Below are 17,071 nucleotides of genomic sequence, written 5' to 3' on the forward strand. Positions count from 1 at the left end.
AAACTAGTTCATTCCGTTGAAAATTCCTGAGCAGATCCGGAAGCGTCTTAGGCAGCCGCCCGTAGCTAAGTCGTTCTTGCCAATAATAGTAATTTAAGGTCACATCATTGTCTATTCCCATCACTGGTGACTRACATTTCGTAYACGTGATCGTTGAAAAATCAGGCCCAGGTAGCCAACAATTGTCCAAGTCCTGAACAATTAAGTTCAACGAACAATGCTAGCACACTTCCTATTCCTATCAACCTTCAGTAGTCGAACTGCAAGGGTACAGAGGCTGAGTTTTCCAAGTTCCGGGCCGGAGCGCGCGTCAGTTGCGTCCGGGAAGCCGAGCGCTCAACATCGGAAGAAAGCWACCCAAATGCCGGGCTTTCGCGCTATTGCATTCTACTAACACACGTGATGTTATGATGAATTTTAAATCGGCCAAGTAGTTGTAGTCCGCGAATTTAAAATTCATTATTATATCGTGCTTATCTAACTTCAGTCGCTTATCTAGGCTAAGTCAAACCAGTGTCAAATAATTAGGATAAGGTGTAACGTAGAATTWGGAAAAATGCCGTGGATTAAGTCGTGTCTGTGCCAACACGAAAAGAAAAAAGCTCCAACCATCAGCCCACCCATTCACCTACTGCTCAAGGTAAGCCAACCCCWGCTTATACCACAGCGGCGTTGGGAAGGTTAGGATCCTCTTTGCGTTATATAACATAAACGATATTTATAAGCTGTTTTCGCCAAATTAAACGCTCTAAAAATAGAACCGATGTTTGCCATACGCTTTCCTGTCGTTGTTTTCATTCGGAATTGACAACAAATCATTTTACTCGAAATAAAATTTGCACAATTGCTTTGTCAAAATTTATGTTCTATTCATTCAGTTCTAATAACTTAACAAGTGGTTAAATCTAATCGCCTAATCGTGCAACTTGAGCCGCTTGTATACATTTTATGAACTCCCCTTCTTTCAATTGCGACCCTATATCTACCGTAATATTATTATGACAATAAATTGTGCCTTTAAGCTGTATTGTTTGTGCCGCTTTGATCCGGTGGTATCGCCGTTTTAATCAAAACGCACCAAAGGCAAAATGTTGAGTGCCAAGTGGCAATCGTCAGCTTTTCGGTCTTATCATGCCTTGCTAGAATGAAAAGAAAAAATTCCTTACACATAAAGGGGTGTTTGAATGAACACTCATCAAACCCATGATGAAGTGGAGCTCGGAAAGTGCTTCCCCGAGAGGATAGGCTACAAATTTCCTTGCGTCTAGGTCAGTGACAGTGATATAATATCTAGGAAGGTCTTGCTTTTTTGGAATAGTTTTGGTTAAATTTTTGGCTCATGTTTGCACGATACCAAATTTAAATTTTAAATAGAAATAATTACAATTTTTGGTGGACGTCAATGACCGAAAATTAGAATGGCTAACCAGTGGAAAATGAAACAACTAAGTTTGTTTTAATTGAAAAATTGAGGGTCTGGAGGTGTAATAGTATTCTTTATGGTACTAATTAATAGCTATTGACAAAAATAACGTGGGAAAGTGCATTACTAATTGCTGCTTTATTAAGTAATAATGAATTATTATCATCATCATGATCCTGCACAAATTCTAGACCTTGACATCAAGCAGTCAGCTTGAAGTTGTGATGGTGGTAATTTACGAAATCATGTGGTAGGGTCGAATGCACTCTTTCTGAGAATTGGTTAATTTCGTCAATRCTGGTCACGTGAAACCAGAATATTTTTGTCCGACGATTAAGTAATAGTAACTGATCTAGAGAATACAAATTTTTGTCTTGGAAAATGTCTTTGAATCGATTAAATTGTCATCGTTGTCCTTGCTACTGACCTTAGCGTTCCGCCTCTGTTCTAAATGAGAAAAAAATTTGCTACTTGCTGTTTCATTAGTAATARGTGGCCCCAGGTAGTAAGATAAATTACCTGATCGTATCAATGAGCATCACATTATTAAGTACATACGTCTCTGGGAACAATGAAATCCAAGAGGAAGTTGATTCATCATTCATTATTTCGAAGTTATGTATTGTAAGCTCTACCTTCCCCAGATTTCAGGAAGTTAATTCGATACTTGTGCCACATTATAGCCTCCAACTTTGATGAATCGCTGGACCTCCATAGTGGTCGGCTTGTGTTAAACTATCTACATATTGTTGCTGCCACAAAGAGTGATAAATTACCAAAAGGGCGGAGAATGCTCTGACCTTTGCCACTTCTAAAGAACCGGCGTGGGTGTAAGCCAGTAAATMCCGAAAAATTTCAAACTTGTCTCGATTTGACTTTAACCATTTTTGTTTGCGCCTCGGTTTTAATAATGTAAGACCAGAAGTTGGCTCGCCCTTTTATGACTTCATATTATTTCTTTAAGCATTAATTTTGTACGAAAATTGAAAAAGGGGTCAGCTTACAAATTGAATCGTAAAAGGGTTTTTACAATTTCGTCCATTTACGGYGCATTGATGGTTTGTTATGGTTACCTACACTTTGTTATGTCACTCTTAGTCATGCATTTATTTATGGAACCGGGTTTTCTGCGATGTTAATGAGGAAGGATGAAWAAAATTTTGGACTAATTCTCTTGCGGAAAATTCWACAGCAATAAAGATAAACCGATGATCTTTTGTCTTATCTCTTTTCATACAAAAATCTCTTTGAAAACGTTTCCGAAATTAAAAATGAGGCAACAAACAGCTTTCAAGATATTGACCGTCAGTTGTTATTTCTTATCAAGTCGTTTCRCCATTTTACTCGGCGATTATTACCAACAGTCAATGTCAAGGTAATTCCAATGTCGTTGGGAAGCAAATGTTGTGCGTAAAACTCGACAATTATTTCCAATTTTCCTCACTATTTAAATATTGCAAACAAGTTTTAATATGACGGAACACAGTTTCTGCGACCTAAATTTTCCAGGWCTACGAGTCGTTTAGTCGCGACTTAAGGGTTTGAATAAATCGCACATTCCGTCATCTTTTTGATTTTTTTTCTTGGCGCCATTGTTTGCAAACGTGAACAATAACTCATTGTTTATTTCGTCGATTTCGGGTTAATGCGGTCGATAAAAACAATTCTTGATTATCAAAGTCGGTGCACGAATTGCTTTGTTTTTCTTATTAAAAATTTCAATTTCCTTGTTCGCGATTGAAACGAAAAATAGACTCATTTCGCTAAATTGCTGTTTTGTCTGAGCTAATTTGTTTCAAATAACTTCCAGATAACTACATATTCCGTTTTCCAGGACATTATTGTATGCCGGGAACAAAGCTCGGGATAATTTGCTTACTAACAGCTTTATTATCACACTTTACAATTAGATCTATCCCCACTGTTGAATTACATTCTGTGTTGGTAGATAGTCTGAAAAATATTTTTGTGACGGGGTAAAATAGATTCAACAAAGTGGAAGAAACCCCGAACAAAAATCGATGCTGATAACCCGATTGTATATTTTTGGAATTTAAGACCAATGCAAATGTCATATCGATTATTGACGCCCATAACTCACCAATATTTTGAACGCAAAGAAATGTTACGATATATGCCATTTGTTTGATTTCTTGAAAGAATTACAAATGGTTTTGTCGGTCATAAATAAATTCAGGTGCTTCTAAAGCAAAAATAAAAATCCTGATCATCATAATATGAAACAAAAGTCACTTCAGCATTATTATGTTACTACTATTAATTTCAAGAAAAAATAATTATCAATGAAATCCTGATTTAGCTAAAACGTTTCGCAAGCTTCTGCAAACTTGTTTTTTGAGTTTAATCAAATAAAACCTTTGTTGATTCTGAAGCGAAGCCAGAGACATTACTGCAATAAATACCTTTTTAGAGATTGAAACTGGGGCACGAGATATGCAAATAGTTGGACGAGTTCGAAAAATTATTGTGAGGGCTTAAGTTCGTTTTGCCAATGCGATTATTTTTTTTGCTCCACTGAATTAACAAAAATGTTGCACTACTGAAAGCCCATTAACGGCTTCGGTTTCAATTTACGTATAGGTTTTTGTGTGGGTTTATCGGAATATATTCTCGTCCATCTCTGGTCCAGGTGCTCCAAAAAGTGAGTTCTAGACCGCGCGTTCATTTCTTGCACGAGTGAATAATTCAACAGTAATTTGTATTCAAAAACCGAAGTAAACGGTCATGGAGAGTTCGTGTATTCAAATGAGCCACGGGCCTAATTATTATTTCAAACCAATCGGAGAACTTACCATTACACGACTTTCGAATTTTGATTGATGTTAACAGTACAAATTGTTGTGGTAAAAATTAAATCATCGCCTAAAACAAATCGATGACGCTCAATTTTTGTGGTTAAAACTTGAGTTGTGCGATAAATCAGTTTTATTCCAGATGCATTTACAAAAGGGTATTGTCCGAATTCTAGGTTTTTGACTAAAACATGTTTTGAGAAATGATCTGGATTTTATAGAAAATTAACAATGGGAGAATAATCCAAAAGTTCGGTTTAATTAAATCGTTTGTGGTTCATAGATGAAAAATTTTAGTTTCTGAATTGACATGATGCTTTAATTAAATTGCTTTTGGAACGGCAGGCGCGTCTGGAATGCTTTATTATAATGTAGAAGTGACAAGGACATTTAAAAATYAACTTATAACGCATTTTCATAAAATTCTTGAAATAGAAWCTGAGAAGAAGCGTGAAATGGAGCAATTTTCAGTTTTCTGTTTACGTTATGGTGACTGTACCTAATTTTAAGATTTATAGCACAAACTAATTAAGTAACGTTAGTCTTGTATATCACTGGGCATGATGAAACATCTAGAAATAAGCCAAATGGTTTACATAAACAAATTATGTGTTTTGTGACTATAGGACAATAAAATTAAATTGCCCACTTTTATTTTTAATTAAAGAAGCACTTGAATTGATAAAAAGCTTTGAAATAAAATGYATACAATTGATTCAATAGCTGCTTTCTACTCTTAACGCATTTTTYTTCTCTTAAGCAAAATAACTGTTKAAATTATCAGTCAAACATTTATAAACGTTCTACGTGATGTTGCAATTATACCTGTTTATTGGCGAGTCACATGCTATTCGCTTGGGATACGAAAAATAGTGATTAGATTATGAATCATCCAAAGCCTACGCTATTTGGGCTTGTAATCAGAAAGTCCGTTTTAATTGGAGAATGGAGATAAGGAATGTAAATTCCGATTTTTATGGCTGGAATATAAATTTTTACAGACAAACCAGGAATAAACAACTAGACAGACAGTGCACATTCAGTTTTATTTTAGAAAAAGGAAAAACATATTTTTTATTGCAAAAAAATCSGGACTGGTGTACCAAAAGAACGTTTTATTTTTAAATAAACTAAAAAATTGAACGTATTTGCTCGATTTTCCTTGCAATATATCCGCCGTTGCTCGTGCCCACGTGTTGGAAAAATTCAACACAAGGCAACAAAAGAAGCAATTCAGTCAGCAATTCACGTGAACCTGTAACTCCCTATAAATAGCACTGTCACAAATTTCAAACTTTTACATGTTACTTGATATTCACTGTCTTTATAAATAAAAGCAGCATGTAGCAAATAGGCATTGCATATTTCTGACAGTTTTCTTTAGAGGAAGAGTCAACAACGCCGTTGCATGTTGAATGTGTAATAAGAGGCTGTCAATGACTGCAAAGTGCGTGTAAATTTGGCCATTGCGAAGATTCTTCAACACTGGACATGCGATGACGGGCCTGCATCAGCAAGTAGTGATGATATCGGCGAGGAATAATAAACAGAATGTCGGAAATGAAGAAAAAAATAACAAAATTTTAATTCGATGTCAAGTTTACTTTGAGATAATTCAAGTTGGACGTTTTAATTCTGGTGGAAGCAGTTAAAGTGAGTTTATTGGTGATTTCGGAGCAAAGGTATTGTTGGTTCTGTTGAGAGTTACAGGTTTAATTAAAGTCGTACGAGACGATAAACACATTGAAATATTTTGTCTGAATCGAATCAGAATGGTTCGACCSGATTTCACATGCGTGTTCTGCGTTATCGTGTAATTAAGTCGAAAACATGCCACAAACTGTAAAAAAAGAAATTCCCTCTTGGTGGTCCGCGATTACACTGCCATTAAACTCGAGCCTTAAATTTCCGAAAATTTTGTTTGGCCGAAAATTAAACGTTGCAGTATAATACAGTGATTATATGCGTGCGGCATATTTTGCAATTTTATTATGAATTAATTTAAATGGTAATTTAACAGCTTCATCAACTCGAGGATACTAATTACGACTTCCCGGTATTAAATTATATAAAAAAGCAAAACTCTCGTTGACATGCGAACAAACTTTGCCCAAATAGGGCGAGCAACTTGGCTCGTAAATCACCTTTTGCCGGTTTAATCAGACCAGATAATTTGGTTAGGATAAGTTCGTATCAATCGGAAGTTGCGGAAGTAACAAGCACTAACTTCTGTAATTTTTCACGTATTTTCCGTCTATGACATCACGAATTGATACTCAATTCACATCTTTATAGTGGACGGAAATGGATTATCATCGGCGTGTTTGCAGAAACCATCTGTTTCAGATGAGTTATTAAGGCTAACGTCAAAAAATAATTATTAGAAAAGTCCAGACTTCCAAAGTTTTAATGACACTTACTTCCATTTTATTAATTTTGTTATTGATTGAGTCGTCTTAATTAAACTATTAATAAATATAGTAGCGGTTTTTACGAGAAATTGTTATAAATTTTGACAGGATTTAGAGACTAATAAAAGACATACCGAAGGCTCGGTGTTTACAAAGTGKTGGAAAAGCGCGTATTCGCGCTGACAAATTATCACTGCTGCTTACTAAATAGCACATTTTGGGAAGGTGCTATGGACCTATCAAACTTTCCTGCTATTTATAATTCAGGAGAGATGTAGCAAAGCTTGAATAATTTTTAGCAAGAGCTTAACACCGGACCTGGACACCGGACTTTATTATTAAAAAGTGTTAACTCCTGTTTTGTTTATTTGAAAAATATTTGCTTTGCTAGAAAATGACATCACGTTATTTTTATTACTCGTAGGTTGGGTATTATTACCACTCACGACTAGTAATTACAACAGGATAAATAAACTAACCAGCTTTTTTAGTGAAGGGAGTATTACACKACTAATTAAAATTATAATTATGTCCAATGACAAGTATGTAGTATAATGTCGGTTTTATTGATGTTTCATAGTCCATACATACTTTATTGCAAGATTTTTAAAGTTTATCTTTATTTAAATTAATGGTTGGGTTACAGAGCGGCGTAAATTGTGAAGCGGAATGTTAAATTGAAAGAAACACAAACAAATTAAATTAAATTAWGTCAGTAAATAAGGGAGACGCGTTAAATAAACTGGATTTAGAATTAATGCCAACAAATGTTATTTGTCTCTCTCCTGTCAGTTCAAGTGCTACACATTTACCCTTTGTTACAATCCGTCCAATATAAATTCTTTAAAATCTGATACTGATATCAGTATTCAACTAATTTCAGTCACTTCCACTTGCTTTGTTAAAACTAAATCCACTGGAAAGCTGCTTGAATATGTAATAAGTTGCAGCAATAAGAATCCTCGCGTCGGCCCTCATATAATTCGGTAATTTATTTAATAAATATTCTTGTAGTGGCTTCATATTTCCTCGAAATTAAATCTTACGCTTCCGAAACTTCTTTATTTAAAATTCCGACTTTTCTCAACAAGGGCTTTGACGCTAAAGCATGCATAAATTTGTAGCAAGTTGCATATAATATTAAATTTGACTGAGTTTTCAATCTCGCTCTCGCTCAAAAATTGAGTGTATTTTTCCACACATCCCCGGAGCTGTCATAAAAGGCCTCCATTACTCCGACTCTACGTTAAGACGTAATCCCCCGTAGACATGGCCAGAATTGTTTAAGGAAGCCATAAATCTCGGAAAATACTGACTAAATCAACACCTTTTAACGAAAAATGCTATGATCTGAATACTCTCGTGACCATCAACACAATTGCGTCAKATATGATATGAGAAGTTCAACATGTTAATTGCCGGTGTAGGCGATAACACATGACSGTTTTGTCGCATTTGCATCGAGTTTTGGACAGAATTCTTGTCTTAATTAAGCTTTCAGAAGGCGATCTTTTATGTCCGGAATGCGGTAATAACTTTTCCCGTTCGCCTGGGAAAATCTGGAAAATGGACTTTACTCTGTATACTTGGATGTGGCATTTACACCATGTGTCTAAATAGATTCATCATAAATTGTGTTGAAAGCTACTTATTTCGCGTTTCTTGTAACGGAAACTGATGCTTTTAGTGATTCCACGTTGTCACCAAGTTGGCTTTATTAATTTAACAGTTTCGCGACATCGGAACAGTCATATCTCATCTRATTATGTTAAAGTCGTGTTCCGCTCTGTAAGCGTGTGACAGAGAAAATTATTTCCCGTCACTCTTTGAAAAAGCAACTTTGAACTGCAATGATCCGATCACAAACACAAAGAGTCATAAAGTTCAACAGAACACTGTTTTAGAGACTATTTCACAAATCTGTGTAGAAATTCCTGAGTACATTATTTAGAATCATTACCAGTTTTCCTTTTAACACGTTTGTAAACAAGAAGTGGCTACCTACACACGCAACAAGTAAAAGGACTCGGTTGCTATTTATTCTATTTTTTTTTACCACAACCCCTTTTAAAAGTAAGAAACATACCGGAAGTGGCGACCAGATGTATAAATTACCCTTCGGAACTTTTTCATACACGTGCTAACCCTCAAAGGGTGGATGTAACGATTTCACGTGAAATATGACGCCTCAACCAGTGAAATATTGTCTGAGACCTAGAAAGGTAGGGAGCAATAGTGTACGCCAACAAACCAAAAAGGTCTATTAAGCCACAAAATTGTACTCTAAATGTCTCAAAAACCTCTCCATCTCAAATTTATGGCTGTCCGGACTGTGTCGTATCTAATTTCAAGATCAAGATAGAGTAAACAAAGTCACYTGGCCACTATTATCGAACTAACACAGACTAACAATGTGTGTTCTCATGAATGGGTACCTCCCATATATGGGCTAGAGGCTTCGAGGGGGATTGCCGCGTGCATGGGTTTTTTTCAATCGAGCATTCAATGGCGCTTAAAGAAAGCAAAAGGTTTTGCAATATTCCTTCAAACAGCTGTGTAGAATCTTGATTAATTTTGATCGTCATAAAAATTGATAATTCACATTATTGGAGGTCATAAAATCGAAAAAAACCTTGAAAGGTGAAAACTATCTTTGTAACATGTCAAATATTTGTCTCCACGATATCGTTATTACGCAATTCACAATACCTTATGTAATACATAATTGTGTTTAAACAAACAATTGTGCTTTTTCTCCAATTCCAAYAGTTCCCACGTGCTATTAACTAAACTCACCTCGTGAATGTTATGATTATGTAATGCTCTACTATCATCAACGCGAATTATGCAATTAAATGGTAGTTTTAACCGTAACAAGGCTACTTTTTATCGGGAGACCTTTGGAGGAACGCGCTCTTCGTGCGGAATTTCTTCCGTTCCAGGAAGTCACTAAGGCTCGGCTTTGTGTTGGTATTTGTCTGATAGTACCATTATTGTCGGTATTGTGGCTAGGTGTGGATGGTCGTCTTCTGTAAAGTCTTTCTGTAACGGTATTTTTCTTTTAATGCACTAAGGTGATTTTGGAAGAACACTCCTACCTAGTACCTGCTCATGGGTGGCAATCGTGCGTGCGGGTAATTGGGTAATTTTCCTGGGTCACAATGGTAAAATGGAGCAATTAAGATCAATTTTTCTGTCGGATTTCAATGCGGACTAGTAGGAAATTTATGAAGGGATGAAAGATTGAGTTGTTTAGCAGCAATTTTGTTGCTTCGTCAATTTTTAATCACCTGAAAGCATTTTTAAGAATTTTAATTTCTTGAGTAGCAGTAAACCAATATAAGGGTAGTTTGAGAGTGATTTTCATGAGATTGTTTGTGAATTTTTTATGCTAACGAAGCAATTAAAAAGAAAATGTGGAAGAAACAACATAAAGGAGTACGAAACAAGCTTTGTGTTAAACTAAGCTTTTAAAAAACGGCTTCTAATTAAAATTTTTAAAGTAGACAAAAGCTGACATCTCTAGCGGCTTCAGTCTGATCAATGCGCAACATAAGTGACGACATTCTTCCGGTCTCGGGTGCTTGATGGTCGAATTAACAGTTATGACAGCTCAACGTTAACTCCRTAGTGTTGATTTAATGTAATAAAAGAGAAAAATGGGGATGGAGTTTCGAGTTGACTAAAGCAGAGTAAAGCCAGATGTGGATCCAAAAATGTSTACGCAGATTTTTTGATGATTAATTTCTGGGGAAATAACGTTTTGTTTTTGTTTACTTGTCAGCATTTTATTTATTACGGCTAAAAATGTTTAATCAAAAACATGTGTTTCTAAATAACTGCTCTTCATCAAAGTAGCTTTTATCTCGTTCATTTCAGAGCTTTATTTTCGATCTAGTTATTGTGTAAGAATTTGCAGGATTCAATTTCTACGAACGCCAAGGTCTAGTGAACACGAGACAATGTGTAGTAAAAATGTTTGCGGATTTTAGAGGCAGCAGAAACTGCCTCATTATAATTTCCACGGAAGAGAGATTTAGAAGCGTAGCTTGGAGCTTGATACTAATAGAATCCTTGTAACTAATTAGACACTTCTTAAATGGGTTATAAATTATGTAGTACCTCTGAAGTGAATCCAATTATTGAACAGTTCAACGAAAGGAGGTAATTTGGAGTAAATGAATGGACAAAAGTACAGCTAGATAATTGGTAAGCAGGGTGGCTGATGATTCACTTTTTTTATTCTTGCTATTATGTAGACACACCTTACCAATGTCTGCATCGATTTATCACCGTCGTTAAAACAAGGAGAAAAAGTCATCATTCTAATGGCCAATTTATTGGATTAAAAAATAATATATCAATTTCATGTCATCGCTCAAGTCGATACAAATCGACAACATTTTTCTTTTTGGTGATGAGTAATTGTCGATTGAAATCATTCTGATATAGCTCTAGGTCAAGGGCTATTTGTGAAAAAGCTTTATTATTTCTTTCAGAATGGTCGACCCACTGCTCCGAATTCCGATTATAAATTGCTCGTTTGCAATCGACAGTTACATAGAAGACTGGATATGAATCACGAAAAGTTAGAGTAGTTTTGAATTACTGCAAAATGCCAGCAGTTATTTCATTTCAGCCAGCAGGGTTCRTTAAGAATCATMTTCTATCTTCTATCTTAATTATTGAAATAAATTGGAATTTTTGCCAACAGCAATCATGATTGTGCTCATTTCCGTCAGATTACGTTTTAATCAAATAGAGACCGAACTATAAATGCAAAAATCACATTTTCTGTCTCTTTTATATCTTGGTAATATGTAGTTTTTCTTCTAAACTACCATTGCTGGAACTTTTAAACACATATCTTTATAAAAATAAATGACGGTTTACAAAGCACCGCACCCACATAAATACGTTTGTCCAAATTTAGCCTTATTAGCTTGTGTACTTCCATTTTTCTTCATTTTTTAAACATGATTTTAATCTCTTGTTTGCATTCTCACCCAAGTACGACAGGCAATTTTAATATTTAAATCGCCGCAAATTTATTACCTGTTTTTAATCATTCAACATGTTCGACTAGACAAGACTCCGAGAAAAATCCAAGCATCTGTTAAAACTGAAAATAACATTATCGTAGGTCGCGTTAATCCTCGGTACCGCAAAAATTAACAATGATTACTAAAATTGTTGCATTATAACCACTTAGCGGTTCCCACGACTTTCCTGTTATCATTCCTTTTTATTACTTCAATTTTGTTTACAAGTGATTGTGAATGCAGCTTTAACAAGTTTAATAATACATTGTTTGGATAATCACGGGTCATTTAATACCCTTTTTCGTTTCGAATTTAACAAGGTTTTAAAGTTTACTTGAAAATGCACACGGGACGTGGAAATTTCATCTTTATGGAGAATTATTAAACTCTGATCATTTTTAAGAAATGTGGGTGCCTTTCAAGATATAGCCTTGTAATCAGGTGCTAATTATGCAGTTATTTATAAGCTTCTTGTAGCAGGATAAGAAGCACAATTTACAAACTGGTACTTCGATAACCGTTTCACGATTTTTTGATAAGTAGTGTAGTTTGAGATTCTCGTCTTTTTTATTTTATTGTGGTATTGTTATACAAACTCCCACTCAAATATTTGTCGTGTTGTATTTTTCCTGCGATCTTTTTCCTCCCAATGTCATTGCCAGAGATTAAAGGCCATTTAAGCTATTATTTCAGTTTCTATCTAAACTAAGCTTCAGCATCCTGTTGTAATGTCGGATTATCAAAATTGATAATCACACTTTTATTGCACCTCCATTTGTGTGAGTCTGGTCCTGTTCGAATTCACACGTCAAATTATACGAAGTCTGCTAATATTGTTAATAAAATTATGCTAATGCATTCGATTCAGTAAGTCATGATTTTCACTGAAATGTCTGGGACGAGTTAAGTCAAAGGAAATATATAATGTATTAAACAAAGTACCACCGTTTTGATCCGTTTAAATAAACTTAAGTCAACAATAACTCTTCTTCACTATCATCGATTGATATTCGAATCGCATCTGACACAGTTCTTTGAAAATATTGACTTTCACAAAAATTTGCGAAGCAAATATTGCTCTGAATACCAAGTGGCCGAAGCTTTCCACGGTTAATTCGTATTGTTTTGTGGTTGACATCTGGTAGATGGCCTTCTGGTTTGTTTCAAAGCRTTGCGTGCGAGTTTAGCGTTGAGGAAAATTATTGAATAAATAGGACAATTACGGTCGCACTTTTTCTTCGCGGTTTAAGTGCTTGATTTATAAGCGTAATTTATTTAATGTGTCATTTATTAATCTAAATTTAAAATTCAAATTGGTTTTGCACTTACTAAGTTCCAGCTCGAGGAGATTGCAAATATTTTAGGGTGTGTTCATCTATTGGCAGCTAATTAATTGTTTGAGCACACCTACATCTAGAGAAATCAAACCGATTCCACATCCATCGATCACGTCTCGTTGCTTTATAAGTGCAAAAGAAGTACAATTAAACACGTCTGAATGTTTCTAGCAATCTGAAGCACATGAGCGACCGTAAAACGTAATGAATGTGTGGGACATTTTCTCCGCTTTAGGAAACCGGAATGAATCCTTATGGGGCTGACAGATGTCAAGATCGGTGCTTCACAAAAAGCGCATAGATCAACCCCGTTACCTTTAGAAATTGCATCTTATTAAGGTCAAACTATGGGTTTGTTTACTTTTACACCAACTGTTATCAACTGGGAAAGGTAATTACAATCATTATCATTCATCCAGTTTCAATAGTAAAGATAATTACACACCTCAGACCGCTAATGGCAATTCTTCAAGGTTCTAATTGCAGCTAACTTGTCCAACTTTAGGTAAAAGTGTTAATAACTGAATTAGCAACGATTTATTGGCGCTAATTACAGCTTCGGATTTTTACTTTGTTAAAGTGTCACAAAACCGGCCACTTAATTAATTGCGAAGGAAATTGCTAAGTCAATATAAGCAACAAGGTAATAAACAAATGTATTATGCTTCGTTTATTCCACTCCTGCTGGTTCTATATACACGAGGTGCTGTTAACACAATAAATCTTATTGTCACACTTTTCACATCAAACATTGCTAAAGTGCAATAACTGTACTGAGTTAGTTTCCTGATTTTGCAGCGCCAACAGTACTCCCTTGAGGATTAATCTTCTTCAACTTAATAGCGAACACTAATTGCAACTTTCCTGTAATTATTTTGACGAGAACGGATCGCTTACAAAACGACAAATAAAGGTTAAGTAGAGTACACAATAATTGGGAGGAGATTAAGTAATGGTTGAGAATTTAACCAATAGGAAAATTAAACATGATGAGTTTTAAATTGCATCATCATTTAGCGCAGTACATGCAATSAAATCTCGTGTAATTTTTTAATATTTTTTTCTGGTACAGCACCCGTGGCAAGAAACGGGACGAAATGTAAATTATTATTGTATTTAGACACGCAGCTTTGGTGTTTGCTCAGCTAAAGCCTCTGAGAAATCTATATCAGTTTAATTGGATGCGATAGTGTAAATATTGCATTACAATATAACGGCATTAGCTAAGGTAAATGTCAATTATAAGAAAATTACCAAGCGTAACCGGAGAATCCTGATATTAGCGTAACTAAATCACGTCCGGGTCCTTATGAGGTCGCAACCCCATCGTCAACAACTTCAATGTTGCCACTCAAACCTAATACATTTAATTAAATTTTACTGCTTGTTAAATTTAAATAAATACATTTTTATCTTGTTTATTTAATGAATAATAATCTGTATAATGAGTTGAGTTTTGGCGCCAAGACAACACATCGTTGGCCCTAATAATTAGCTTTTAATAATCTCATTAAGAAACAGCTTTATCTCCGCGTTGCGTAATAGCACTCAAGACAGCTGACTTGGACGGTCCTCTGCTGAAATTTACATGTCACTGCTGAAGCTCTTTAGAAACTCGAGGATTGTGGCGGTTACATTAGTTATTATGTTGGAACTATACCTTAACTATGTGGGCGGGTTACAGCATGCTATCTATCGGCATTGCCGGTGAGATTTATAACGAGGAAACATTCCCTTCAATAAAATTTAAAAGAAAGAAGTCAAGAATTAATAGACAGAACTTTTAGTTTCTGCTAACTGAATTCACTTTTGTTCTTCTATGCGAGTTATCTGGTGATCACTTTGAGTCGCTTTGCGGGCTTTGAACGGAAATATGTTAACGAATACACCTGCAAGCTCCAATCAGACACGATAAAAGGATCTTTAATCATGGACGCTGGTAATATGCTGATGGAGCATCGGTTTCTAATCAAGATCATCTCAGAGCTAAACTAATTTCATTCATAGTCATCTTTCAATAGTGTTCTATCAAACAGAAACTCTCTTAATTATGCCTTTTTCACGACTACCAAATTACAACACAATTTATGAATTATTCTGAAACATTGTAATCACCTCATTTCTATTTAAAATTTATGTTTACGAGTCTGGAACCGCTATTAAAATAATTAGTTGTAATTCTTGCTGTGTCATTTGCAAGTAGATATATTCTTATACCTTTATTTTCTCCAAAAATGTTAAGGTTTTTTTTAATAAGACTATTACTTTATTAAAATCTGCTTCTGTTCACTTGCTCAAGTTTAGTATTCTTAAAGTTTCCATCCCGACGATCATTAATCAAGTTTACAAACTTACTGGAATTCTTAATGTGTACCTCTTTCTAAATAACTTATCCTTAAAGCTTTATCCCTGCTGACGTTATTCTTAAAATTCTTCAAGGATCAACGAATGATAAATCAGCCCCAAAACTTGTCATACCAGTCTGATGCATTTCCTGAAATCTATTGTGCATTTTCGTGATAGAATCGGTCGATAGTTTTATAATAAACATGAGGGATATTTTAAATACCACCCTCGAGCATGAAAAATGATACTGTCAACTGAAGGTCAGAAGGAAATCCGTCATTAGAGTCGCTTCTGGTAACAGGAGAAAAACATTCGGTATCGTTTTATAGAAAAAACTCTTGTATGTCGTGACTTATTTTTGTTTTGTAACTTGAGATGTCCCTCTTATGTGGTATTTATTATTTATCAGCATCAGATATCCACTTACACGCATTCTCACTGCAATAATTAAACCCGATTCGATCTACAACTCTACCTATTACCGCTGTACATCTCGCACAACATATAATTAAATATGTGCTGGGTATAAAATTGTATCCAGCAAAAAGAAAAACTCTTGTTAGAGTCTTTTCCTCCCCACTCATAATAATGATCACCGACAGGTCTAATGCTTGTAAATCTCTAAGAAGAGTCTCCTTCGACACTTTCTAGTGGCCCCAGAAGGCCGGAAGCGACGAAATGACATCGTGCGTTGCTAGAATAAAATCCAGGGGACATCTCGAGCATAAAGCTGCCAAAATATTCTTCACTTAGCAAATAGTAGTAAAAATGTAAGACGCCTTCGGCTATTGAAAGTTCATATTCATAATTAAACTGACAGCTCGACCTTCTGTCTCGTGATTTAATCCAATCGTGAGTTCAAACACGTGAAATTACAGGTTGGGATACTAGTGTCACTGATTTTTTTACATCTGGAGTTCAATTATGAGTAAATGCAGAACATGGTGTTCAAAGTAAATAGATACTTAGACTTTCTAAAATTGCTGATAAAGTTATGCGACGATCTAAATTTAGTTTTAATTATAAAATCCATCGTTAAGGTATTATCGCTTTTCAATTTTATGCCCATTAATTACCCTAACCACCTAATTAAAATGAAATCTTGCTTGAGATTAGAGCTCCGATGGGCTGTTTTCGATATGAAGTATAATATCAACCCTTCCTAATTATCCTCATTAATTCTCGTTCCAAGGAAAATCGAAGCGTTGAGTTTCCACATAACCGCTTGCGGCGGGCAACCGAACTAACAATAGGTTTTGCCGTAATTGTGCCTTTTAAGGCATTAAAACACCTCCAAACGCCGACTGCATGTGAGAATGCCGTGTGAAAAGATTAAGATCTGCGGTATTCTTGGCCCTTGTCGAGGCTTCTGGTATACAATATCGSGCGCGATGTAAGGATTATCTCCGGATGAGGAGGCTTTTAATTAAGGATTTAAGGAATTTCACACAGCGGCCTCACTTTCTGCCTCCTATAATGAATCATTTGTGTTCACGCCTTTTACATTTAATCAATTTTCCGGTACGCTTCACCATAAAAATAGCTATAAAACCCCAAAAGCTTTTAGCGTCCCCTATACGAAAACATCACGAAATAGTAAAATCAGCTGCTGGGCGGGTGCCTAATTGTCCTGGCAGATGTTTGCTAAAAAACTCCTGATATTTGATACGTGGTGAATAGAGCTTGATTACAAAATTCA

The 17,071-nt window shown here is 35.4% G+C and overlaps 1 protein-coding gene across 5 annotated transcripts in view; it reads left to right on the forward strand.

The window, feature by feature from the left end:
- The first annotated feature begins 326 nt into the window (after window positions 1–326).
- LOC123013852 (tensin-1) overlaps window positions 327–17,071 on the forward strand; it is an 81,051-nt gene continuing 64,306 nt past the window's right edge. For all 5 annotated transcript variants that reach the window (XM_044412692.1, XM_044412693.1, XM_044412694.1 and 2 more), the window contains exon 1: window positions 327–640. In XM_044412692.1, the coding sequence (XP_044268627.1) occupies window positions 557–640 (84 nt within the window). In that variant the 5' untranslated portion in view covers window positions 327–556. The remainder of the gene's footprint in view (window positions 641–17,071) is intronic.

The sequence above is a fragment of the Tribolium madens genome, unplaced genomic scaffold (genome assembly GCF_015345945.1).
Source record: "Tribolium madens isolate multiple individuals breed KSU strain unplaced genomic scaffold, Tmad_KSU_1.1 Scaffold_96;HRSCAF=242;Tcas5.2_LG5, whole genome shotgun sequence".
NCBI classification, from domain to species: Eukaryota; Metazoa; Arthropoda; class Insecta; order Coleoptera; family Tenebrionidae; genus Tribolium; species Tribolium madens.